Source organism: Zonotrichia albicollis, chromosome 3 (assembly GCF_047830755.1).
Source record: "Zonotrichia albicollis isolate bZonAlb1 chromosome 3, bZonAlb1.hap1, whole genome shotgun sequence".
Lineage (NCBI taxonomy): Eukaryota > Metazoa > Chordata > Aves > Passeriformes > Passerellidae > Zonotrichia > Zonotrichia albicollis.
In genome coordinates, this window is record NC_133821.1 from 39,105,342 (window position 1) to 39,130,962 (window position 25,621).

The following is a 25,621-nucleotide window of genomic DNA, read 5'->3' on the forward strand; positions in this document are numbered from 1 at the left end:
TTACCTGAAGAAATGTAGACGTGAGATCATCCCAGTATACTAAACAATATTTTGTTCTTAGTCACCTGAGGTTGTTCAGTTTTGATTTTGATTTTTACATAAAACCATTACTTTCTGTGAGGATCCATAAAATCAGAAAGTTTTAAGAGAGCTGCAAAAAGAAAACCTCAGAAACAACAAAAGTGAAATCAGAGCTAAGCAGTAGCCATAAAATAAGTCAGCAAAAAATTATGTAAAAAGTAAAAAAACCCCAAAAAACCCAACAGTCTGTGTATTAATGCTTATCTAAAATAACTCCCTAATCTACAAAAAAGTATTATCTAGCAAAATATTAAAAAGTTCTAACCTTAATAATAAAACTCTGTACATTTTGTTTTAAAGCTTACAACCAAGTACTGTATTTAAAATAAGCAAGCATTGTTTTAACCAAAAGTAAGAGTGCTTATAGTAGTTAAATAAAACTACTGTCAATATGCTTTTACTTTGTGTAATTAGTCAAAAAACTTTTAAAATAAGCTGTAACATTAAGTTCTTGATCTACTGCCTAAGATGTGAACTAACAACATCTTCCCATTGTCATAACCACGTAATGGAACTAATGCTAAAAAATAAAACAACTCAAAATGCATTCCAACAATCCCATCCTATTCATAATTTGTACATGGCCCCCAACCAGTGATAACCTCCCACATCTGCTCTAAGCATGGCAAAGCCTCATGCAGTGTCACCACAGAGGGAATTCAGGCTCAGACCTTTGAAACTGGGGACAGATAATGCACTGAGAATCACAAAGGGGTGGGTCACAGCACAGAATACGCCTTCTCTGCAGACTTACAACAAAACTTCTTATTCTTTTATTTATTCTTACAATACAGATTTTGTTTGCAGCTTAATTTTCAGCCAAGAACTTCAGTATTAAACATAAATTAAATTTTGCTCACAAACTAGCCAAAAATACTTGTAGTTTCTAGAGGCGAATTATTTGCATAATTCTTAATTATTAAGCTTCACGACGCAAACCCCATCTGTATTTCCTAGGTGAATATAAACCCTGAAAAGCACTACTTTTCATGCCAAATAACAAGTTGTAGAAAGGGTAGGAGAATACTGCCAATCAAGCAGCTTGAGAGACTTCCTTGTATGTGATGCCATAGTGTATAATTAAAAAAAAATGTTTTCCAGTTCCACTGTATCATCTGCATACTATTCATTTAGTTCCTTGTATTTAGCAGAAGTAGAGCACATTTTCCAGATACCATTTATAAGCCAACATACTCTGTTAATTTTATTCCTTACTGGAAAGTACCTTGGTCTATTCACAAATTAATTGGGGAAGTGACATTGTGACCATTAGTCCCAACTGGTGTGCCTCACACAAGCAGGAAAGAAAGGATGAATAGGCAGGATTTTCCATTTGGCATTTCAGAATTAGGGGAGGTAATGTTTCCAGTTATATACACTTAAAAATATTTTCTGAGAAGATATGCTGAACTTAAGCATTAAGCTAAATATCTATAGCCCTGCATTATTTCATCAGCTATTTCCCAAGACATCACTCATTCCTTTGTTGAAAGTTTGCCTCTTAACAGTACTTATCTTATTTGGAAAAATTACAGGTCTATGAAAGAGCTTTATTTTGTTATACTGGTTTATATAACTAGTTACTTGCACGTTGGTACTAAAGAAACAGAACTTTCTTGTAGTGGCAAGGGGCACTCATTAGGAAAACAACAAAACTGTACAACTGGAAATGAAAACAAAGCATAAAACCCTAACATTTCACATAAAATGAGCTTTCAAGAGAAATATTAGAAAAACCAACAAACCTCAAACACCTTGCCATATTAACTTCAGACCAACTGGAAAGGCACTGAGAATTGAAGTGTGCAACTCATATCCATACCTGTGAGAGCACAACCACAGTGAGACACAAACTTCTGAGGCATACAGAATATGGCACTGTACAATCCATTAGGCATTCCTGGTACACACGGCAGTTTTGTGTTTCCTTAGGGTGAGCTGAAAACGTTAACTAAATGTACACATTACAGCATATTTCCATGGGGAAGAGCAGTCCAGTTTAGACCATCTGAAGATGAGGAAACAAGGCATAACATACAGGACATTGTTGGCACAAGAAAGTGTTATCCTATCACTACACACCTTTTAAAATTTAATCCAATAGATATATAAAGGAATGGTGGTGGCAGAGGCAAAGGGGCAGGACTAATATCAAATATTCAGCTCTAAGCATGCTAGTGAGGTCTTTGTTTCATAAAATGAAGCTACCAAAAGCAGTTCAGAGGCAAGAAAGCACTTATCAAGACAGTCCAACCCATTTCCAGGCATCCTTCTTCTGGGCTGACATGTGCAGACTGAAGGATCTGTCCAGTCAAGTTTCCATGCCCAAAGCTGTCTAAAGCTTCCCATTAGCAAATGCTGCCTCCTGGAACTGAGGGACAAATGTCTTGAAATATGTCCTAGTGAAAAGAACAGAAAATATATGATTAGGAAAGAGTAATCTTAAAAGCATGAATTGAAGTACTTGATGTTTCCCATGTTTTCTATTTCCCTTATGTGGAGAAGGCTTCACATATGGTACAAAAGGCCCAAAGACAGACAAGGCAATGGAGCAGGAAAAGAGTGAAGAGCAGTCAGGATACGTGTAGGAGATAAGCTCTTTATCTGTCTCACAAACCTTGACACAATACTGCCACTGCTGATGGCAGCAGTTTACATGAAATGCAGCAAATAAATACTAACAACACTGTATAAATGGTAAGTCCTTTTATTAAACTTCAACATTTACAGGATAATGCTCTTTTTAAAGTCTGCTTTGTATATTTTGGTAGTCTATCTTCTTTGCAAAGGATCAAGCGACTCATAAATCCATAAAATGAGCTAATCCTCTATATCCAAAATTGAGTTAGAACTGTACCTTTGAGAATTTTTTGCTGAGATCCAGGGATGCCCTTTATTTGCCAGTTATATTAGAAGCTACATTATCATTCTGCCTTCGGTTTCTGCCTACTTTTGCACCAAACTTTCAATTTCTCTATTTTTAAAAATTTTATTTTCTATTTCTATCACTGGTATCTACAAATTTCTCTCATGTTCTCACTGAGAAGAAATCTAAAGCTGCAATGTCATTTATTAGATTCCTGATCTCTCAGCTGGTTTACCTCCTGAAGCAAACACACACTGATCAGGTTCACAACCATGATGTGTTTCATAACTGCAGTAGAAGCTTTGGCAATCACTGAACAGCAACCATACTTCCTCACACCTAAAAACGTTGCAGGACCATGAAGGGAATGCTCCTCTCTCTTTGTGAAGTTGTGCCTGGCAAATTAATTAACAGATAGCTGCAGTCAGCTTTTGTGCACAAGATATAAATACATATGAGATGCTGTCCAAAGGTTAAAAGAGCAATGGAAAGTAAAAGCATTTCTGGACTGAGGAGCTGATCCCAGAAATGGAAACAACCATAATAAAGAGGACAACCAGCACACACATTTTATAGCATATACAGATTGTGCTGTGTATTTACAGAACACACTTTGGTTTATTGAAGCAAAGTTCAGAAAACAACCCTCATAATCATGCCTGCAAAAGTGATTGTTCCTGCTGGCACACACACGAACATAAACCAGCTGAGAAGGCCTGCCTGTCTCCTGATCTCAACAGCTGGGTGCCATTTCTGTATCTGTGTTTTTTCTACCAGACCTTTGAAATTGTAGCTTTTGTAAGTCCTGTTTAATTCTACGTGTTTTGCTAGCTCATGGAGTACCTCCTGCACGTTGTCAATGTCAGGACCTATCCCTTTTACTTGTCCTTGCTTTATCTCTCCTAACATTTAATTATGCTTCTCTGCTTGCTTATTTTAAACAGCTTCCCCCTTCCCCTTTGATACCTTCTCTGCAGACTCTCTTCATGCACGTGACCTTAATCAACTTGATAAATGTTACTTAAAACTTCCTTCTTCCAAAACTGTAGAAATTCTTAATCATTAAATGGGATACAATCAGAATTATTTTCCTACATTTAATTTTTTTTCTCCATAGCATTTCTGTGCTTTGTATTAAACCCACACTTAGTGCATTATATGCAGTAATTATATATGCCTTTTCTGTTAAGTAAAATCCAGAATGAATGCTTATGATACCACAAACATCCTCCCACACCAACTTTATCTACACTTGCATCCTTTCTTTTCACTGATTCCTGCAGGAGAGCTTGTATCCATTCCTGCAAAACCAAGTCTAACACCTCCCTACATTCTGATCAGATGTACTGTGTCAAAAAAGATGTTATTTCACTGGTAGTTCATATGAACCTCTTGGCAATGTTCCATACACTACAAAAATTCCTTTAGTATATCATCATTTTAAATGTCTGCTTTTTTTCTTTTTATACCTTAAAGTACATGCTTAAAGTTGCTCTTATCATTTTGGTCTTGTCCAGACTGAAGCAAATGCAGTACCACAAGTGTACTCAGGTATTGTTCCTCCATTTCTCTCCCTCTCCCATACACCTGAAGTATCTCAGATGAAACAAAATCAGAGATAATTATGGTTCATCACACCTACCACAAAAAAATAAATTAACACTGCTCCCTTCACCTTCCCAAACAAAACCAAACCAGGCCCTGCTAAGAGATGTAAAAGCCCAGTGTGTCCGACAGGACTGTCTCAGCTACAGCACATTTAGTAGATTGAGGAGAAAAGATGGGAAAGTAGGAGAAGGTAAGTGAAACTCCTTAATGAACATTGAAAACTTTTTCCTAAATTTTTTCTTTTCATCCCAAAGTTTGGGACAAAACCATGTGTTAAAATACCTGAATTTCCTGTGAAATGGAAATTACATTTTAGTTACAACAATCTCTGCAGAGGTCACCAGTAAGGAGGAGAAGCAGCAATCACCTTCTGAGTAAGTTTCATCTATTGACCATCTGGCATTGAAGTCAAAGTACACATGCTTCTGCCCAAATAGGACCATGACACAAAATATTATGTCATGACAGATGTCACAAAATAATTTTGAGAGAAATATAAAATCTTTTGAAGGACAATACTCTGCTATAGACTGCATGGTAAAGGCATCTTTCATATGCAATGCTATTCCTTATACAAAGACTTTACATCAAGAGACAACACTCATGCTCAGCATCCTGTATGCACAGGCACAGAGAAACAGCGAATATAAACGTGAACTTTGGATAAAGATACATTCCTCATACTCTATTATTATTAACACATTCATATGAATTACACCTTCAATAACTATGATCTGTGCTATACCATAGGGATTCATTAAAAGTGTCTGAAAGGTTTTTTTTCAGAAACTTTGCCAAATGATGTTCTTAAGTTATCTATAAACTATTTTGAAATTATTACTTTTATATACACTAGATATGTTTTTCAGCACTGGAGAACTGTTATTAAAAAACCCAACAACAGTAATTTAGGTACCTGTTGAATTACACTGAAAGTGAAGAAAGCTAATTTGACCTATGGTCTGTCAGGGCTCTGTCAAATGGCAGAAATCAGCTTTTGATCAATGCCTTTTCTCCTTTCTGGGAAAGATGGAGATCCTTCTTTCTCCAGCTTTCATCTGCCATGTTCTTGGTGGGTCTGCATCACACTGACCTTATAGCAAGCTCAGAAGACCTGCATAAATTCTCCTGTAAGTACAGGGAAACTCATTTGTACAAAGTACACAGATATTCTTCACGTGAGTGTAGAGTACAATCAACACTCACGGAAAGAAAGTAAAACACACACTGAGTATTGCATCCTTCTCACAATGGTTTTGATTCCAGCTTAAACAGTGTTTAAAAAGTTGCTTTCTTTTCAGCCTAGAGTGGGTGCCAATCTTCATACACTTATGGGCACATGTCTAACACTTTGTTGAGCTTCTTATAAGACTCCATTGTTTTTTGTCTATTCATTTTTATTCCCTCAAATGGTCATTTTCCAAGTTCAAGGTAGTAAGTTATGAGGTTTCCATGGAAATTTTTCTTCATCACTCCAGAAAACAACACATTTTGCTGTAGTTAACCACTATATATACTTGACACAGTACAATGAATTCCAGGTGCTATGCTCAAGGACATCTGTTGAGAGTAAAGCACTTCTTTTTCCTTCATTTTATTATCCAGTGGAAAGAAAGTCTTGCTATAATTGCAAGTGGTAAGTATCTAAAAGAAGACAGAATTGGCTCACCTGCTGTTTACATATTTCCCAGTGATATGAAACACTGAGTGTGGTACAAGGTCTCCAGAAGCCCATACATGTCTAACTCCCAGGGTGTGGGTTTGCTGTGCTTAAAACATACTTGACTCAGAATTCACATGCTTTTGTGAAATTTCATTCTAATTGTACTGTTTTTTCCCCAGGGTAATTTAGTGCTGGGTTTTTTAAATGCAGTTGGTAGAAAATCTGCACTGACCACTTGATAATACCTTTTCCTTTCACATATCTATGCTGAAAATCTGCAAAGATTTAAAATTATGTAGCTGCAATCTCCCATCAAACAACATTTCCCATATATTTATGGTTATAGCATTCTCACACCAACACACTCAATTTCTGCTGTTGCTTTTGCTAGACTGGTACTATAGCCAGCTATACAAGTGTGTTCTAGTTACTGCTACTGGTGTAATAAAGTTACAAGAGTTGCTTAGGTGTTTCTATTTCTCTTAAAATCTTCATGTGGCAAATTCAGAGCAGAAGATCAAGACAAACTCTGTGAAGAAAAAAGCATACAAATGTACCAATGAGATTTCTGCTTTTTATGTCTGGGACAAGGAAAATCATCATGGGGTGATGAATCATCTTCCCAAGTCGTTCACAAAATATATTCCCTTTAAACTCCTCAGTTTATAACTGCCAAGATTTCCAGCATGATGATCTCAAATTCACCCATGCTAGCCCTATTTGCACTCATGTTTTATTTGTTTCAGCTCAAGATGTGAAACATTCAAGTGCTTTTTCCATCAAGAGATGATTTGAGGAAAATGAAGGGGATGAAATCATCATGATGGTCCACATCAAGAACAGACTTGGCAGTACAGCAACACTTGTACTACCAGCACAGTGCCTTACTGGCAAATTAAAGCCCTTGAGCCACAATCTTCATCTTTTCACAAAGACACAGAGACCTTCTCTCACTGCATCAGGCACACGTGTTGTGTTCCTTCTCATCTGAAGGCAGACTCACATTTGGATTTTTTTCTACTACAGGTTTGAGAGCAAACTTTATTCCTAAATACTACCCATTATTTCAATATTTTAGTAAGTACTGCAACAGATATTTAATTCTGTAAATATCTGGCTCCAATTATAGACCCTTAGTGTATTCAAAATCATAGTAGCCAGTGTATTTGACAAATACATCAATTTTCTCCTACTCTAGGCAAGCCATATATAATATGTATGAATTCTTTTCTAAAATTTTTCAAGTTAATAGATCTGACTTGGGCAGGCACTCCTGTATTCAGGGTGATCTCTGAATAATTCTACTTAATCCTTCCAACTCTTCTGGAGTAAGGTCTGTATTTAGCACCCCATTCTCCTCAGTAGTTCTCTATTGTCTGAATTGTCCAGCAGGTAAATTGAGTTTGTTTGGATAATCCTGGGACTGAGGTAAGGACTGAATTGTATCCTGTCCAGCTGCATGAGTTACAACCAAGAATCCCAGGCATCTGTCCCAACAGCTGTCCACTTCTTTTAAAGGAAATGTACCTCTAGGATTTACATCATTTTGCATCCCCTATTTCCTTCCTGCTGTACCCTAGAAGAACTGCTTCAAGACATCTACAAGTTTCTTCAAATCCACTGAATCCTGATAGAACAACATCAACTCTATAGATGACTGATCTTCATAAATTAGCTGGAACAGCAATGTTCTTCCCTATTTCAATCAAATTTGGTGAAAACAGGAATTAAGACGGGTATAGGTCAGAGTGAAGGACAGACTGAGGCTTCTTGAGCTTTTTGACCTATTCCTTCCAGTCTAGTATTATTATACTGACTCTTTGCAACAAAATCTTGTTATATAAACTATTTCAACACTATAGCCATATTAGAATTATAAAAGAGCTTCTCCAGGCCTTATCAACATCACCTGATTACTCACTTTCTGAAGTACAAAGTATTTTTGCATGGATCACACATATATATGTAGTGTGCCTTTGTATTTTTGTGTTCCTGTTGAAACTTGTTTTAACACAGTGAAAACTTGTTTTGAAAATACTGAACACCTACAACAATACCTTCTGGATGCCAGATGAGAGGCTTTGTCCTCCCATGACCACACAGGCACATCCAGCTGACTTGGTTCATGTAACCCCTAAAAATTCATCTCCTATTTACCATAGAAGCTATTTACCATAACCTTCAAAACTTTCTAAGATTTCCTGGTTTTTTTCTGCCAGAACAAAATCAAAGATGCCAACCAGTCTTTTTTTTTACAGATATAAGCTTTCTTTCTAAATTCCTTTTGTCAGGAGCTACCTAATTCAACATGATTACCACTAATTAACAAAAGGAACTTAAATTAATAAATTGGTGCATTAATTCCAACAGTGGGTATGTATTTAGGCCATATTCCATATGACTGCTCATTATGTCCTTAACCCCTGCTCATGCCCTCCTCCAGCATCTCTATGCCTTGCACTGAGCAAGGGCTGAACACAAAAGTGTGGATGTCTCCAGAGAGCCCACTCCTTCCACAGGTCTCATGCCAATGTTTGAGGGGCAGCTTTTTCCTTTTAAACACAGACATGGGACATTTGAACCTCTTTGCTATTTTCATCATATATAGTGCATTAAAAACATATTTCCATTGGGTGAACCATGTTGTCTATTTATTCATAGGCACTTCCACAGCATTCCTCACCAGGCTAAAGATACACGAGCACTCACAGCAAAGCTGAATCAGCCCATCTCCTGCTTTGGGATAACTATGGGGTAACACAACAGTAACTATAGCAGACATTCTGCACCTCTGTTAGGAGAAAATGATGGCGGTATCATTGTCTCCACATCTAAGATGTTACAAAAACTGAAGTGAGAAACAGTTCTCAGCACTGTAACTTTGGGTTGCCCAGCTGGAACTGGGCTGTAGCAGGCAGGGCCAGGTGCCAAGTGGCAAAGGCTCAGGAGCTAATGAAAATCAGGACTATTATGGAATGCACAAGGCACTCAGGAGACAGCAGCATTTCTAAATCACCATTCAAATCTGGGTATCACAAAAACTTATCCAAGCACAGCAGCAGAATGAAATAGGTACCTTCCAGGATTTCTTTCTCACTTCAAATATACATCACGATACTTGGCATGAATTCATATTTCTAAACTAAGCTTCTTGATGGTATGCTTCTTGGGATGTGGTTTAGAATTTCCTTATGAGGCAGCTTTATCTACAGCAAATATTTTGCTTTTATGTGAAACACAATGTCTACACAGTTCTCCATTTTACACATCTCCAGAACTGGTCGTGCCAAGCAAACATCTGAAGTGTTTATACAACAGCAAGACAATAGTTCTTAAATTTCTGCTACTGTAACTGGCTAAACACACAAATGTACAAAGGAGCCAGTGCATAACACCATTAAGCTGCGAGCAATTTTTTTTCTGTGTGCCAAAAAAAAAAATTGCATCACAATCCTTCTTCCTCTTCTAATATTTCTCTCTCTCTACCTCCTTTTATTGTGAATTATCCACAAGGAGATTAGTAAACTTTTTTTGCCTATTTCTACCTGCCAGTCCATGCAAGGCACTGACTGTGCAGCCAGGCTCATGGACAGACAGAACAGTAATCAAGCATCAAGAGATCTGCAGATCTGCAGTGGGCAGCCACCAACATGCAAGCTTTTAAGAAATACAGCTAGCTCAGGTTATTATACTGCACGACAGAAACTTGACTCCAAAATTACAAACAAACCAAAACTGTAACAGGAAATAGAAGTGGTAGAACTAGTGAAATCAAGTACATATCAGAAGTTTAAACATTAATATTCACTCATGTCCAGAAGCTGTTTTCTGTATTTTACTAACAATATCTATCTTTTTCCTCCAGAAGTTATTTCTGATTCAAGTCACACAGAAAGGTACAAAAAAATTATTATATTTAGACATGTTTTTCAACAGTTTGCTGACTGCAGAATTAACAGGTAGCTTTAATCCATATGAAGCAAACAGAAATAAAACTTATATTTTCATTTCATTTCCAAAAACTTATGGTATCAATTGATTTTATAAATAAAGTGAAGAATTCAACATTGGTCTGCTGTAAAAATTAAGATGACTTTCCTGCCCAACTTACCATAAAGCAAAATGAATTTTGACAATCTGTTCAAAGCACGAAACAACCATAAATATAACAACCCGACTAAAGGCAAAATATAAAGGAAGGGAGTTCTAGGGAACTGCTGTGGAGCCAAGATTGCAGATCATCATGTAGGCTGGCAATTAATGTTTATTTTAAAGCAGCAGCATAAGTAGGGTTATCACTTTGTAAAAGATGCTAATTTTGATTCCAAGAATATATGCCCTCCAAATGCATGGACCTTTATTGACAATAACAGATAGAAATTACATCTACTGGACATAATCAGTTCATACGGACCAAGGCCAGTAACTATGAAAACAACTTTTTAAAACCATCTGGAACTCAAAACTCTGGTATTTAATGTCTCAAAGATTTCTGATATAGATATTTTAAAAATTTACAAAGGTGTATTGCATAGACACAGTGAATCTATGTGTTCCAAAGCACACACAGAAAAATGAACTTCTCATTTTGAAACAGTTTCATCAATGCCTTCTGCTTGCCAGTCAGTTCAAAAGATAAAACACTTCACTTCCTTCACCTTCTCCACAATGTACATAAATAGATGTACTTCAGTCAGATGAAGGTTTGTGGTCTTAGATCATAGCAAACTTTGCTTCTGCTTTCTTAACTTCCATTTTCCCCACAGGGCAGTGGGTGTCTGTGAAGGGTGCACTGGAATATCTCGGTCACAGCACGGTCACTCTGTTTCCTTATCAGTGGATCATGAGAATGATATTCCAAGGTCATCATGGAAAAACTCTATCTTCATAGAGTCTTTTTAAATATTTTGTTAACTTGCAGGAAATTTCCAGTCCTATGAGCTACAGCATGACAAGTCTGCTCTATTTTTCCTAGTTGCTGAAGTGCCATAGCCATATTTTCCCACTTCAGGTAAAGGTTAACTTCTTAAAGAGTCAAGGAACATATTATTTCCTCTTATCTAGGCTGTGAAAATGCACAATGAGCTCTGCTGTTGGAGAGCAATTATTTAATAAACTTTTTATTAGATTTGAAGGAGAGAGTCAATGTGAGACAAGATGCAACTAGGAACCTCTTCAAAGCTTAAAAGGCATGGTAAAGAATGTGTGAAAGTAGTGATAAGTAGCAAGAGAAAGCAGAAAAGACTGGGCAAGGATATGTTCAGGAGCGAAGCTTGTAAGGAAAGACAAGTGCAGAGATTCAAGAAGAGAGGAGCTCACAGCAGTAATAATAGAATTTGAATGATCTTTAAGACATTATTGAATCCCTTAATAGTAGTTCAGAGGCAGAAATGAAGAGTTACACCACAGATGCATCCATAACGAGTCTGACAAGCAGCATCCCTGAAAACAAAGTTTGCTTGCAGGTGAAAGGACTGATTTCATCATGCCATCCGCTTTGCTTTGCCAGATTGCTTATCAACAGGGGCCGAAGGCAACATACCAAACCAGAAAAGAAACCTCCTTGGATATTCATTAGGACAAACCAGTCAGAAGGAAACGGATGAGACGCCACACATCTGTGATTTTATAAAACATATGAAAGCACTTGTTTCTTTTTGCTTTTCAAAGGATATATATTTGCTATTAGAAGTAAAAGTGAATGCTCAAAAGATTGGAGACCCATCCAAAGGGAAAAACCAGACAGAAATAAACCTTTATACTAACAAGTAAAAGCAGAATAAAACAAATAGAAAATTAATTTGAGGAACAATTTAACTGTGACCCTCAAAATAAACACTTGTCAAGCAATGCAAAATGTGGTCAAAAAGTAAAAATACTCAGGAGAAGTAAAATCACAAAGAATAAATGAAATGGAAGTGCTTAAAGATTTGCAATACCAGAATCTGGCCTTCCAAGAGATGTACCAAGAGATTCAACTCATGCATATATGTCAGCCAAAAAGGAAATGAACAAATGAACAAAATACAACCAAATCAGCAGCCCCAGATTACATTCACACCCAAGTTCCAGAGAAACTCAAGTGTGAGAAAGTTAAACTCTTAAATAGCTTGTAGCCTCCTGCTTAAAACAGCTTGGTACCAGAGCAGTGTGATGTCAATTAAAAAAAGGTCTGGAGGTCTGGGAGGATAGAAGGAGCTATGACTCAATGAATCTCATGTCCATACATTACAAGTTGGTAGAGACTGTTAATAGAAATTATTATAAAAATTCATAAATAGTCCAAAATTAGTGGACTTGAGTAAATATGACATACTGGGTAGGAGTCAAACTTGTGCTTCCCAAGTCTCCTATTTTCTTAAGGTATCAAAACCACATGGACAAGAACAATTCAAGTGACACACACTGCTCAACTTACCTACAAGTATTTGGGAAGGTTTTTCAAAGGCATAAAAACCCCTGAATTACCACAGAAGGAGAAAAGATCCATGAGTAGATAAAGAGCAGGCCAAGATACAAAGAAAAGGACAGGAATAAATGATGAATACCATTTGGGGGAAGTCACCTGAGGAATGCACAGAAATGGGTGTTCTGACCTGTGTTGTTCATATTCCTACATGATATGAAGAAGTGAGCAATGGAAGATGGAAAGGTCTGTTAGTGTTAACAATTTAGCCAGGGAAGGAAAATAAGGCACAATTATGAGGAACTGCAGATAGTTCTTACAGTACTAGGAGACTGTGAGATAACATACCAGGCGGGATAACTGGGAGATAACACACCAGGTTTGTCAGTGTTGACAAATATGAAAGGAGAAATATGTGAGGAAAAAGACATAATTTTACTACCACAAAAAACATAGGCTCTGAAAAACTGTTAGGAGATGTTGGTGCTAAAATGACGCTGTAACTAGCCTTCACCTGTATGCAAAAAACAAAATCAGATGCTGTTAGAAGCAGAATAAAGAGTACATCAGACAATACCACTACACCACCATATAAACACATGGTGAGTAACAGAAAAGGAAACAGAAGGAAAATCACAGAAACAGTAAAGGGAGAAAGAAGCAGGACAAGGGTGACCAGAAAGATGGAGAGGTTCTGGAGAAGGAAGGAGCGAGCAGAGCAAGAGAAATGGAGGATCATAAAACAAAGGTTATGGAGGGGATCAGTAGATTAACTATTTGCTGCCTCTCTTCATACAAAAGGTAGAGGGTAACAACAACTTGAGCTAGGAGGAGGCAGGAATGTAAAAAGCCAACAGAGTTTGTTATTCACACCACACCTGTATGATCCCTTGCCACAGAATTTCATGATGCTATGCTGTTGGTTCAAAAAGGAAGTGAATAGAAGGAAAGCCAGGTAAGATTACTTAACAGAAATGTACCAGTACTGCATAAAGAAATCCTTGAGGATGGTAGAACATACAATGGAAATATGACTACATGCTCTGCCATGCTTTTCTACAGGCATCCACTTCTGCCTATTGATACAGACATGACAGTGGGCTAAATTAATGCAGAGTTTTACCTATTGATACAGACATGATAGTGGGCTAAATGAAGACAGTGTTTTACCTAGCTTAATGGAACAATTATGAGTATTACTCAAAAGACAAGACTATGGAGCTCACTTCCTATTTTTATTTAGCTGTTTATTTTGTAACTGATCAGGCAACAGTGTTTATCTAAGCTATTAAATCTCAGCTCCTTACAAATCCATGTATTTCTCTCTACCCTTTTCTCTCGAGAAAGGGAGGACATTTTTTGTGCAAGTTCCTAACTGTAATTTCATGTTCTAATATAGAACAAGCAGCTTTCATAAATGTATAATGGAGTTCTCTAATAAAGCCAAATCAGACAGTGACTGTGTTTCACAGTATTTCTAGAATGCCACTTAATCCCAGTTATCCAAGAACCACCTACATTAAATTCTAACCTTTCATTCCTACAAAGCAGTTGTCTTCCAGCAAACTGCTATTATACTCCACTTATACCATGCCAACTTCTCCAATCTCTTCTGTGCATTTCTCTTGTCAATATCCGAGAATACTTTTTTGCAGAAAGAATATTTACTATGTATCAAAACGCACATATGTACAGTTCACACATATACAGAGTATCTATACAAAATCGCAGAAAAACTAATTGCCTAACAGATTTTATTTCTATGCACTTCCTATAGCACCTATACTCCTCATCTTTAAATAGTTGTTTTTCTTCCCCACAGTCAAAGCTTTAATGAGAAGTGACCAGAAACAAATACCCAGGCCCTTCTGTCTTGGCTGAAATCCACATAATGCATGACAGCACTGAAGATCCCTGGCAGGCACCTGTCAGAAACTAACATACCATAACTTAAGAGTCAGACTTAATTATCCAGGGAGACATTTAAAGAAAACTACATGAAAAATATGACTCAAGAAGTGCAACTATCATGATATATACTGTATTCTGTACTGTATGCAGAGGAACTATGTAAAAATAAAGGAATGTACTGGGAAAATTCTAATTAAAAGCCCTATCTACTTCATCTGTTATCTCTTACAATCAAAATAATTTTGTTATTAAGTTTTGCTGGTAAATCGACTGCAGAACACACTACAAGGACAAGTACAATCACTAAGTATTTTAACAAAACGTAGCTTTTTCCATTTTCCTTTCTATTGTTCCCATAGAATTCTGATCAGCTGACACTCCCACAGAAAATCAGCTTTGATTTAATGGTGTATAAAATCAAATTAACTTCTTGGTAAGCTTCACACGCCTGGGTCGCCACATCTCCTCCCGTTCTGGCTGCCACAGCGCATTGCCCCTTTGCTGCTCTGAGGAGCGGCCCACCAGCGGCAACAAAACGTCAGCTTTACTCCATTTCAGGCTGGGAAATCACTTCTGTTCAGTTTCTGATGCAAAACTATCAAAAACCAGAGCTAAACAAGCAACCCAGCTCACCCCCTCAGCCTTCAGCTGTACCTATGCTGGCGTTCTTCCTCAGAAAGAATCCTCTGAGCCTTGCAAGTGTCTGAACACATGCACACACACTCAGAGGAGAATGATGTCCCTGGCTTCTATACTTCTGTTCCTTACTCTCATTTTTATGAATTTCATTGTAAGTTTAAGACAACATGCAACAGAGACAAAGACAGTCATGCAAAAAGCTTTTTAAGGTGAATATATGTCATGCAAATAAGTTAGTTTTTGGAACACTGGTCTTAAGAGATGACTAATGTGCATGAAAAATCACATAATACAGGCAAAGACAACTTGATACTTTTATAAATAAGCAAAAAAACCCCAACTTAAATGCAACCTAAAAATAAAAAAAAAATTAAAAAAAACCCCAAAAAATTAGAATATAATAAATATAATATAATAATAAACATAATATAATAATAACTAGAATAAAAATTATTACCTTAATTACACCTATCAAGAAGAGGAGATATAAAAAGGGTGCAACATTTACATGTAAATTTTATAGTGAGATTCATGGTAGCATAGCTGGGACTCAAAAGTTTCATGAAAATTTTGAAAGTTGTTATTTTTTAAGAATTTGAAATATAGTAAAAGGTATTCTGCCTAAAATGTGAAAGAAATCTGAATAACAATAAAAAAATGGATGAGTCGAAACTGGTTAATGTCAAAATAACAAAAAAAATCATTAGGGCACACAAAATTTACTTAATAGAACAGCAAGTCTTTGACATACTACAACTGTTATGTCTAAACAGCAACACAACAACTGTCCCTTTTTCTTTCCAAATATCCTTTTATTAAACTAAGAAATGCAATATTTTAATCTGTTAATGTAATCATAGAATCACCAAACTGTTAAGATTGGAAAAGACCTTCAGGTTCATCAAGTCCAACCATTAACCCATCACTGCCAAGCCCACCACTAAACCACATCCTAAATGCCACATCCACACACCTCTGAAATACCCGTAGGGGTGGTGACTTCATTCCCTCCCGGGCAGCCTGGCTTGACAACCCTTTTGGGGAAGAAATTTTTCTAAATATCCAAACTAGACCCCTCCTAGTGCAACTTGCAGTCATTCGCTCTTGTCCTATCACCTGTTATCTGGGATAAGAGGCCAATCCCCATGTGGATACACCGCCCTTCAGGCAGCTGTGGAGAGTGACAATGTCACCCCTGAGCCTCCTTCTCTCCAGCCTAAGCACCCCCAGCTCCAGCACGCCTCACAGCACTTGTGCTCCAGACCCTTCACCACTCCATTGCCCTTCTCTGCACGTGCTCCAGCACCTCAAATCTTTCTTGTAGTGGGGGCCTCAATCATACACATGACAGACATCATCAATTTGCTGATACTCAAGGAGAAGCCGTGGCTGAGGCTGAAAATGCTGTGGCCCAGTTCACCAGCCTGACACCTTCTAACCATGGCACTCTTGTGCTCAGCACAAACTGAAGCTGCGGCTGTGGCCTGCACAAGATGCACCTGCACATAATCTGATGATGCACTTGACCTCATGGCAGAGCAACAGCCAATATAGTTGAGAGCACTTGAGCTCTTTGATGCTTTCACCCTCTGAATGCCCAAAGAGATAGATAAAATTTACACCGCATTCGGCAAAAACCGATGGATGGTCAGGGATAACATTGTCATTCAGAAACCTGTTTTGTCAGCCAACTTGGAAAAAAAAGGGAATATGAACCCTTGGAACAACTTCTTATTGTGGTACCAGTTTTCCATGCTCCTGCTATTTTTAATGATGAGTAGGTGGATTTATGTAGGATAAAAGAATAAACTGAGATTTAACTTGCTCTCCCCTGAAGTATAATCTAAGTCTACAGAGCAGCACTGGGTCACACAGAACTTGGGCCAGAGTGTATCTAAGAACTGAATTTCATTTGTATAAACAAACAAGCTTTATTTACAGTATTCCTTCATAAAAACCCAGGCTTCAAGTCAGCACGCTCTTTAAAGACTCCATTTATGTACACTTGAATGCCTATTTAAGCAAAAAGACAAGAAAGCTTTCCCATGGAAACTGCACAGAGATGTTTTACTTCACATGTACACCACAAACAAGGCTGCTAACTTTCCATAATTTATTGTATTTTCTTAGGCTTGCCATTGTATTTTAGGACCAAAACTTTTGGAGAAGCTGCTTACGCAGGAGGCCACAGACATATAAATAAATGACCTACAAGAGGCAAAGCCTGAGATACCAACTGAGAGGAAATGGCATCTCAGCAGCTTGTAAGAAAATTCTTATGTTATTGGTTTCCCTGTTTCTAGCTGGAGGAACAGGTTAAAATTTTGTGTTAGCTGAGAAACAAGCAATCTGGAGGCAACTGAAATCACATTATTAAATCAGGACTTGATTCATCCTTCAGAATTAAATAAAGCCAGAGGGCAACCCCGGGACTAAGACAATAGCAATCTTCAGTAACCAGATGCTATCTCTCAGTGAGGAATCCAAATCAGTGGGCTGCAATGGAGCCCAGTGATTTTAAAATCTGCCTAAGAGGACACAGAAAAGAGGCTTGACTTCATGGACTTTATGAGACAGATATAAATTGGTCCAATAAGTTCAGCAAGAAGATGGGCAGTTTTTCTCTCTGAATAAAAAAGATCCAGCTAAAGTGATATTCTGATATGAGAATTTGCCTTTTAGATTTAGGTGATACGTCTCTAGGTGTGAATGCATACAATCTACTTTTATATGTATGCATTTTAGGGAACTAATTTTGCTCCTGCCTATAGTTACTACTGATTGTCTCGGGCTACAGCAAAGGGTTAAGTCCTAACTTCAAAAGAGATGCCTACTTCTGCTGGGGGCCACAGAGATAAGCAAGGATACCAAGACTTTCAAGTTTAGTCCCTGCACCAAAGGAACTGGATGGGTTCATCTGTTTGGAAAAAAAATCAACAACCCACACCAAAACAACCTTGGGAGAAGTCTGGGCACAGAATCAAAGTCCCTTTGGTATGAACTTATGACAGCTCTGCCCATGAATAAACAGGCTGTGCTGACTTGCTGAAAACAGAGACAGGGCTTGCCAAAATTGAGGACGAGGAAAGCTGTGACTGATGCCATTTCCAACTGGATGATGCTCCTACAGTTGATGCAAGAGCAAGCAAAATCTATCCCTGATGATGTCTTTAGCCCCAGTGAGGAAGACAGAGTACACTGATCCCTGCCTAAAGTCTGAGAAGAAGGGTGGAGAACTTGGTCAGATACTGGAATATCAAGTGGGAGATCCTGTGGCCCTAGAGCAATGGCCAGGAAGATAAACAGAGATGTTTTGTCTCAAAGAATGCTGAGCACTTGGGAGACAATTTTGCTAAGAGGCAAAAAGACTATATATAAGCAAACCCTAATTGACAGTATTTAGAAACACAAACAAGTTGTCTCTGATTTAACTAGGGCTAAATTTACTTCAGCAGAGTAGAATGACATTGTTTCTAGAGGGCAAATAATGTGTTCTTTTTTTCCTGTTTTTATTTGGGAAGTTTTCATGTGCTGTTTGAACTAATATGTCTCATCAGAACGCTTTCCCACATATCAACATATATTCCCATATAGTTGATCCATAACAGGTCTGTGGTAAAAATTAAGTAGAATAAGAAGTTATTTGGTTATGTTAAAACACACGAACCTATTCTAAGAAGCCCTAGCAAATATTTTAAACACTGTTTACATAAGATGTTCAATTGTGTTCAAAATCTTTCTTAAAATATGCTCACATGTATCATAACATCATATTTTCCTTGATGCAGATTTATTTATGGTACCTACTGAGGAATCACTAGCTGTTCCTGCAAGCGAAGCGCTTTTAAGCGGAGCAGTTTGTGTCTCTGAGCAGCTCAGTGATTGCTATTTCAGACATCTCTGCACACTGCCTTCCCCCGCTTCTCATCATCCCTCTCCTATTACGCAGCCAGGGTAGAGCTTCAGTGCAGAGCCTCCAACGTAAGAGTGAATAACCTCACCAAACGTACATGTGATAGTAAGTGTACACATTTAGTGCTTTTAAAGAGAACTGCTGTCATACTTCTAAATTTCAAGTGCAGGGCAGTGAAGTCCATTTGTATACACCCACTCATAAGCGAATGCACTTAGCAGACAGCACATAGGTACTTGTAAGCTTTCAGCTACAAAAGAAATGCATTTTGTAGTATGGGCATAAAAAAAAGCCACAGTAATGCTTCCAGTTATTGTTCTTCTTGTTTGTTTTTTTTTTTTTTAGTACACAAAATACTCATCCTGCTAAAGAAAAGAAGAAGGTCCATACACACAAAAAATCATAGTTGATTAAGAAATGGCTCTCCTATAAACAGTATGGTGGCAAAACCAAATACTACCAAAAAGTTTTTATTACAATGCATATTAAAATTCCAAATCAAATGTTACTTGATGTTTTCCATAGAATTTAAATCAGTATAAAAATCTACAAATGCATCAGTCAATTGTTGTTTGCTTTCATTATTTCCAAATTACAGTCTCTGACCATGCTACTCATTTGATTTACTCAGCTTGAACTATTTTTGTTTCAACTCTTCTTTATGCATATTTGCTGATTTAATTTAATCTTCTGACTGTCATTCAAAATGTTCATCCCAATACGCCCTGTGATTTATGCAGTTTGATGCTTTTACATGCTGAACAACTGATAATCAGCCTGCTTAAATCTCTCGCTGTTTTAACATTTTTACACTTTGCAAAATTAAAACACTGCAGCAAGCCTGCTGCCTTAACTTCCCCATTCAGGTAAAATCTGTTCTGCTTCATGAGAAGACAGGGATAATATCTAGCTCTGGGGACACCACTGCCTGTGGCAGCTTGTCCTTGTAACAGAACCTCTTTGAAGCTGCCTTGTCACCGTTAACTAAAGGGGTACACAGACTGAAGTGATCTCTCCTCAGCCCAAAATGAGGGCTTGCAGAAAAAATGCAGAGGAAGGAGACAGCGATTCTCTGTTTCCATCCAACAAAAAGGCAATAAAGCAAGACACATTCAGATTTTCAGATAACTTTCTCAAGATCTGATAGGGCTGCCTCCTGTGCTGGAATGGTGGTTTGCTCTACCTCCTCCTGTTCTTCCATGCCTTTTCATTACAGCCTAATTCCAGATCTTTCAGGTTTTTCTTCTCGCTCTCTCCATCTCACATGCTTCCCTTCAGGGTCCCCTCAACACAACCCCAGGGAGTTACCTTGACTGACTGCTACCATGCAGGTTACTCCTGCTGGGGGCTATCTCATCTACTTAGGCTGGAAGTTCTCTGGAGCAGACACTGTCACCACTCTGTGTCATACAAAGCCTGGCAGAAAGAGCCTTCTTTTGTTCATCCTCTGGCACTAATGCCATAAGCATGATAAGTATCTGTCTACACTCATCTACAGGAACACCAGGACTGTATGAGAACAAGAACAGGTTCAGCTTTTGTAACCCTGAAAATGCAGTTACATCCATGAAATTTCTACCCACCAAAGACCATGAAACAAATGGAATGCTTAGTAGGAAACAGCAATCTGACTTACTTTGCTCTCTTGGCCATTTCATTGCCATCCCATCTGGGGCTGTATGGGTAATTCTTCTGGGCCTGGGAGTACAGCTGGCCACTGTTAGTGAAGTGGTACACAGACTGAAATGTTAGGGTTGGTTGGTCTCGAGGAAAGTAGAGGGGTAGGTCAACTGCAATTCAAAAGGAAAAAAAGAGTTATAAAAATATGCTAGTGTATTTTTTCCTTTTTGCTTAGTGGGAATATATCAGACCATTCTATTGGTTTAAAGGTGTCAGAAAAGGAGAAACTGATGGTTAGTTATAAAACATCCTTCTGCATTTCTTATAAGCAATGATTCCAACCTATTGCTGTATGGGACACTTTGCTTTACCAAAACACTTCTGTAAAGTACATGATTTTAAAAAAGTTTAGCTAGTGCATTGCTATGTTAATCATAAAATCTTCACCAGGGTTATTTAGTTATTTTTAAAAAACCCTACTTTTATAGTGAAATCTTCCCTTTCAAAAATTCACAAAATACATTCTGTTTTGCTTTTCATTAAAAAACCAAATTTATCTGCTTTAACCAATATATTTTAGTGTCCTCATGGACATCAAAAACATTATCATCCTTATTTTACAGCTATCTGTGTCCTAAAGCAGCCAAATGAGTTGATAAAGAATGTAGAAAGATTCAGTCATATGAGCTGGAAAAGATTTCAGCTTGCTGTCATTTGCTAGACAAGAAAACACCCACAAAACTAAAAACACACCACAAAGTCATTATTACCTAAAATATCACACTAAAAATAAAAATCAGAACCTCTTAGTTCCCTTCGCCTATCACTGTCTCATGATCAGTTAGGTCTGGTGAACAATAAAATAGTCTACAACAGTTAGAAACTGTGTATGTTTTCTTGGTCAGAACTAGTTTTTAACCTGACTTTTTCATTGTTAGAATTATGGTTTGTATTTTCTTGGTCTACTTCTTATTTCAGGAGGCTTCAGAAATCTGTAGTTAAACTGAGTTAGGACAACAGACTTGAATTACTAATATTAAATGTCTAATCTAACATCCAAATTAACAGAACGGTAACTTCTTTTAAAGGGGTAGGCTTCCTTTATGAAGCATCTAAACCCATACTTTTTGATATCCTTCAAATCACATTTTTAAAATTCTGTACAGTGAAAGAACACTGCAATGGAATTGTACTTTAAATACTTCCAGAGATTCTAGCACCTCCAGTGAAATCTCTGCTGACAGACTGAGGAATCAGTGTAAGACAGGTTTTATTTTCCAAATTCCATGGTATCATCCTGCTAGTTCCTTCATTTTTCCGTTTATCTAATCACATCTAAATGCTCAGATGTGCACCAGCTACACCCTATCTCTGTTTGCGCTAAAGGACCCTCCAAGCTCTAGGAATAGAAGCATTTACAGCCATGAAGCACACTAAATTAAATGTGCTATTGCAGCCACGGTCCCAAAATACAACAAATGCTCCCGTGGAGGACAGTGCTGGCTCAGTTCATGACCCAGTGTCTGAGCCACACGTGACAACTCCCGGAGCCCGGGTGACTCAGCCCACACAGCAGCTCCCAGCAGATATTTAAGCACTAATGACATGGGCAGAGTTCTGCTAATTCGAGGGCAGATCACTGCTTTAACAAAGGTTAGATTCAAAGATTGCTCTGTTGAATTCCTCTTTATAATGTGATTACTAAATAACAGCCCTGAACAACATTGGTGTGACCTGGCCATTTATCAGCAAGCATGCAGTCTCCTCCCCTCACAAATAATGTGTGCGCCTCGGTCTCTGAAGGACTCCACCATGGAAAAGAATCAATAAGACTGATTCTCTATTTTAATCTTACAATACTTCAGCTCTGAGTGCTTAAACTGTTTCTCTAGTGTATCTTTTTCATTCTTAAGTACCAACTCCTTAAGAGAAACCAAGTTTGTATACTTTTGTATTTTATCACTTATTTGAGCGAGAAGAATAACAAACTTTAGCAAAGCATTCAAACAATAATTTAGTCCTTGTACTCGACCTTTTAGTTAAGAATTTCTAACTTCCATTAACTTTCCCTTCAAAATTGCCATCTACATAACACATGCAAGGAGCACTAGTTTTTTTCCCCTGTTACCTACAACTAAAGGTGGGCTCTCAGGGCAAAGTACCCAGCACTAGAAATGTTGTTTAAAATGGATAATCAAGGCAGTGCTCTCACTACAGGGACAACCTGCATTTGTTATGACAAGGTACCACCAAAATATATTCTATTAACCAAAATCTGTATAGGAATTTTCAGGAATTACATTATAAACTGATCACATAAATCAGAAAATCAAACTAGATTCAAAACTGTGCATCCCACATCTGGACAGCAGCAGCATTACCCTGAACTGCAAGTAGAGTTTTGAAAAATTTAAACTGCCTTTGATTTATAATAACACCCTTCACCTGAAATTGCCAAACTTCCACTTTTCTAACCCAAGTGTTTCCTTAATACAAGGTGTGGATGAGTCCAGACCAAGTAAAAAAACCTGTCCCTAATTCTGGAACACAACCACACCTAAAAGGCCAGTAAACAGGAAATAGCCTTGAGTTTAAAGTGTTATACATATCTCAAGGTAGCCAGCTATTATTTCAGCACTAGGAAAGGAAGGCAAGAACTTGCTTCCGTCCCAGTGGAGGCCTGTGCATTGCCACTGTTAGTGCACAGAATGAAAAAATAAGCAAATACCACTGGTAATTAATGCTGGCAAGGTGTGTTGGACATAAAAGGTCAAATTCTGCTCATAATCACATATGGCTTGCTAAAGAAAATGTTTCTTTTTACCTGGTCATGTGTAGGCAGTCTGACTCTCAATCTGTGCATTAATAAAAAATCAGATCTGCCTTCATGCAATATCTAGGATGACAAAGGTGTTACTGTAATTACATGCAAGACAACCATTCACACTTTGCCATGAAAAATGCATCACAGTTAAGAACAACACATCAGTTTTGTAAACGAGGCATCAGTTTTGTAAATTAACACCTGAACTAGGCAAACTGTAAAAGCCTGTGTTGGTTTGGCATGTTAGTTACCTAAGAACTACAAAAACGTATTCCTGTTGAATACAAGTACTATTCCCAAATAACAGCTGACTCACAAAGTACCCTGGTGATATGTCTGCAGAAAATAAGCAGATGACTCATGTCTGTAAATTCCTGAAAGTACCAATAGACCCCTTGCTTAGTCATCTTTTGCTTGGATGCTGGGTTCATGAGCTCTGTAAACTATAATGAGAGATCTAGCTCTTAGTAGGACTCTCTCTCCCTTTTTTCCTCTCTTCTAAACAGTGCAAATTATCTCCCTAAAAATAACTTCATCTGCGTAAGTGAGTCATTTCAACTAGCAAGCTTATACAAGTCATGCAGTTAAGCAGTAATATTTGGTTATGAAGGTAAAAATGCTGCTGTCAAACTCAAGATTTAAAATGAAAATTATGTCAGAGGAAGTCCCATTTACCCCTTCTCTCGCAGAAATAGAAACATTTCCTTTGGAAAATTTAAACAATTAGCTCATTCAGGAAAGTAAAGCTTTCTAATTTAGTTCCATGCTCAAAGTAATTTAAATCTGATGATTTCTTACTTTGGCTCTCCTAAGCATCATACTGTTAATGTAAGAGGAACTTAAAGAAGCAGACTGGAGAAGGAATCCAATAAAACATTGCTTTCTCCTACATTACAATTTACAGATCATTCTTTAAAAGTCAAATTTTAGACAGCTATAGAGTGGGGAAAATAATGTCTTTATGCAAGCACTACATGAGCAGAACTTGGAGGGCTGTTTATGGGTAATTAAGCATTGAGTAAATTCTTCACTGATTGAACCCTAATTTTCCCACACAGTTCATAAGAAAGCAAAAGAAAAAGGACTTGCTTGTTGAGAATGAGTCATGTTATAAAGAAACTTAATTACAGTTTATAAATAGTTGAAGTTGCTCTCTTTTTGAAACATAAGAAACTATCTAGAAGTAACATACAAATTTGCTTCTCTTGACTTAGTATTTAATGCATATATATACTCAAAACATAGTTACCTTAAAGCCAAAATCTTGATTTACTAACAGCTAACAAACTGTGCAATGCATCTGTAAGGTTGAATTGCTTATTTTCTTCAAAAAAAGCAATCTGAGGCCTGGAACAGGTTACCTAGTTAAGCTTATGTCAACAACTACAGAGTTGATTTTGACTATCCTAATAACTTTAAAATAGTATCTTCAGCATCTAATTTGACGACTCGTTCAACAGGATATTAAATATGGAAGGAATAAAGCATGTACCAGTGCTGCTACAGGTTTTCTGAAGGCAAAATGCTGAGAAGAAAAGAGCAGGTTTACCACAGTGGCCTCTTTTCCACCTTTAAGCACTGGAGAAAAGAGATGGAAGAACACAACCACGCTTGGAAATGCTTGGTGACCATTAATATATTTCAAAGCACTTAGAGAGTAACATTTAAAAAAAATTCCATATACTGTTCCCTCGTTCTAGGGAAAAGGTTTATTTATCCTTTATGTGGCACTGGATAAATCCAGGTAATTGTCTTCACAAAAGCCAACATTTACTCACTGAATTCATTTAAATCCTTGGATGCTGCCATACTGGTTATCTTACTAACCTTTGGGATGCTTGATTCTGCAGCAGTTTATTGCACCTGAAATTTGTTTTGCACTCATGAACACTGAGTGATCTGGATATTTTATTGTTGGGATTTCTACTTTGACAAGATTTTATGGCCTGCACAACCTTAGTTCAATCCGTACTTGCTTTATGGAGCTGCCTTCAACCAGAAGATAACACATTGTGGTTTCCAGTTCTAAACAGTCCTAGGCTGCACAGAGCTGGCCAAAGGAGACACTGTTCTGGCTTCTCCCCTCTGCA

At 37.6% G+C, this 25,621-nt stretch overlaps 1 protein-coding gene across 3 annotated transcripts in view; it reads right to left on the bottom strand.

Annotated features, from left to right (window-relative positions):
- Positions 1-831: 831 nt before the first annotated feature.
- Positions 832-25,621, bottom strand: part of BABAM2 (BRISC and BRCA1 A complex member 2) — a 164,395-nt gene continuing 139,605 nt past the window's right edge. For all 3 annotated transcript variants that reach the window (XM_005483098.4, XM_074537216.1, XM_074537217.1), the window contains 2 exons: positions 20,724-20,877; positions 832-2,480 (listed from right to left, as the gene is read on the bottom strand). In XM_005483098.4, coding sequence (XP_005483155.1) covers positions 2,417-2,480; positions 20,724-20,877 — 218 coding nt within the window. In that variant the 3' untranslated portion in view covers positions 832-2,416. The remainder of the gene's footprint in view (positions 2,481-20,723; positions 20,878-25,621) is intronic.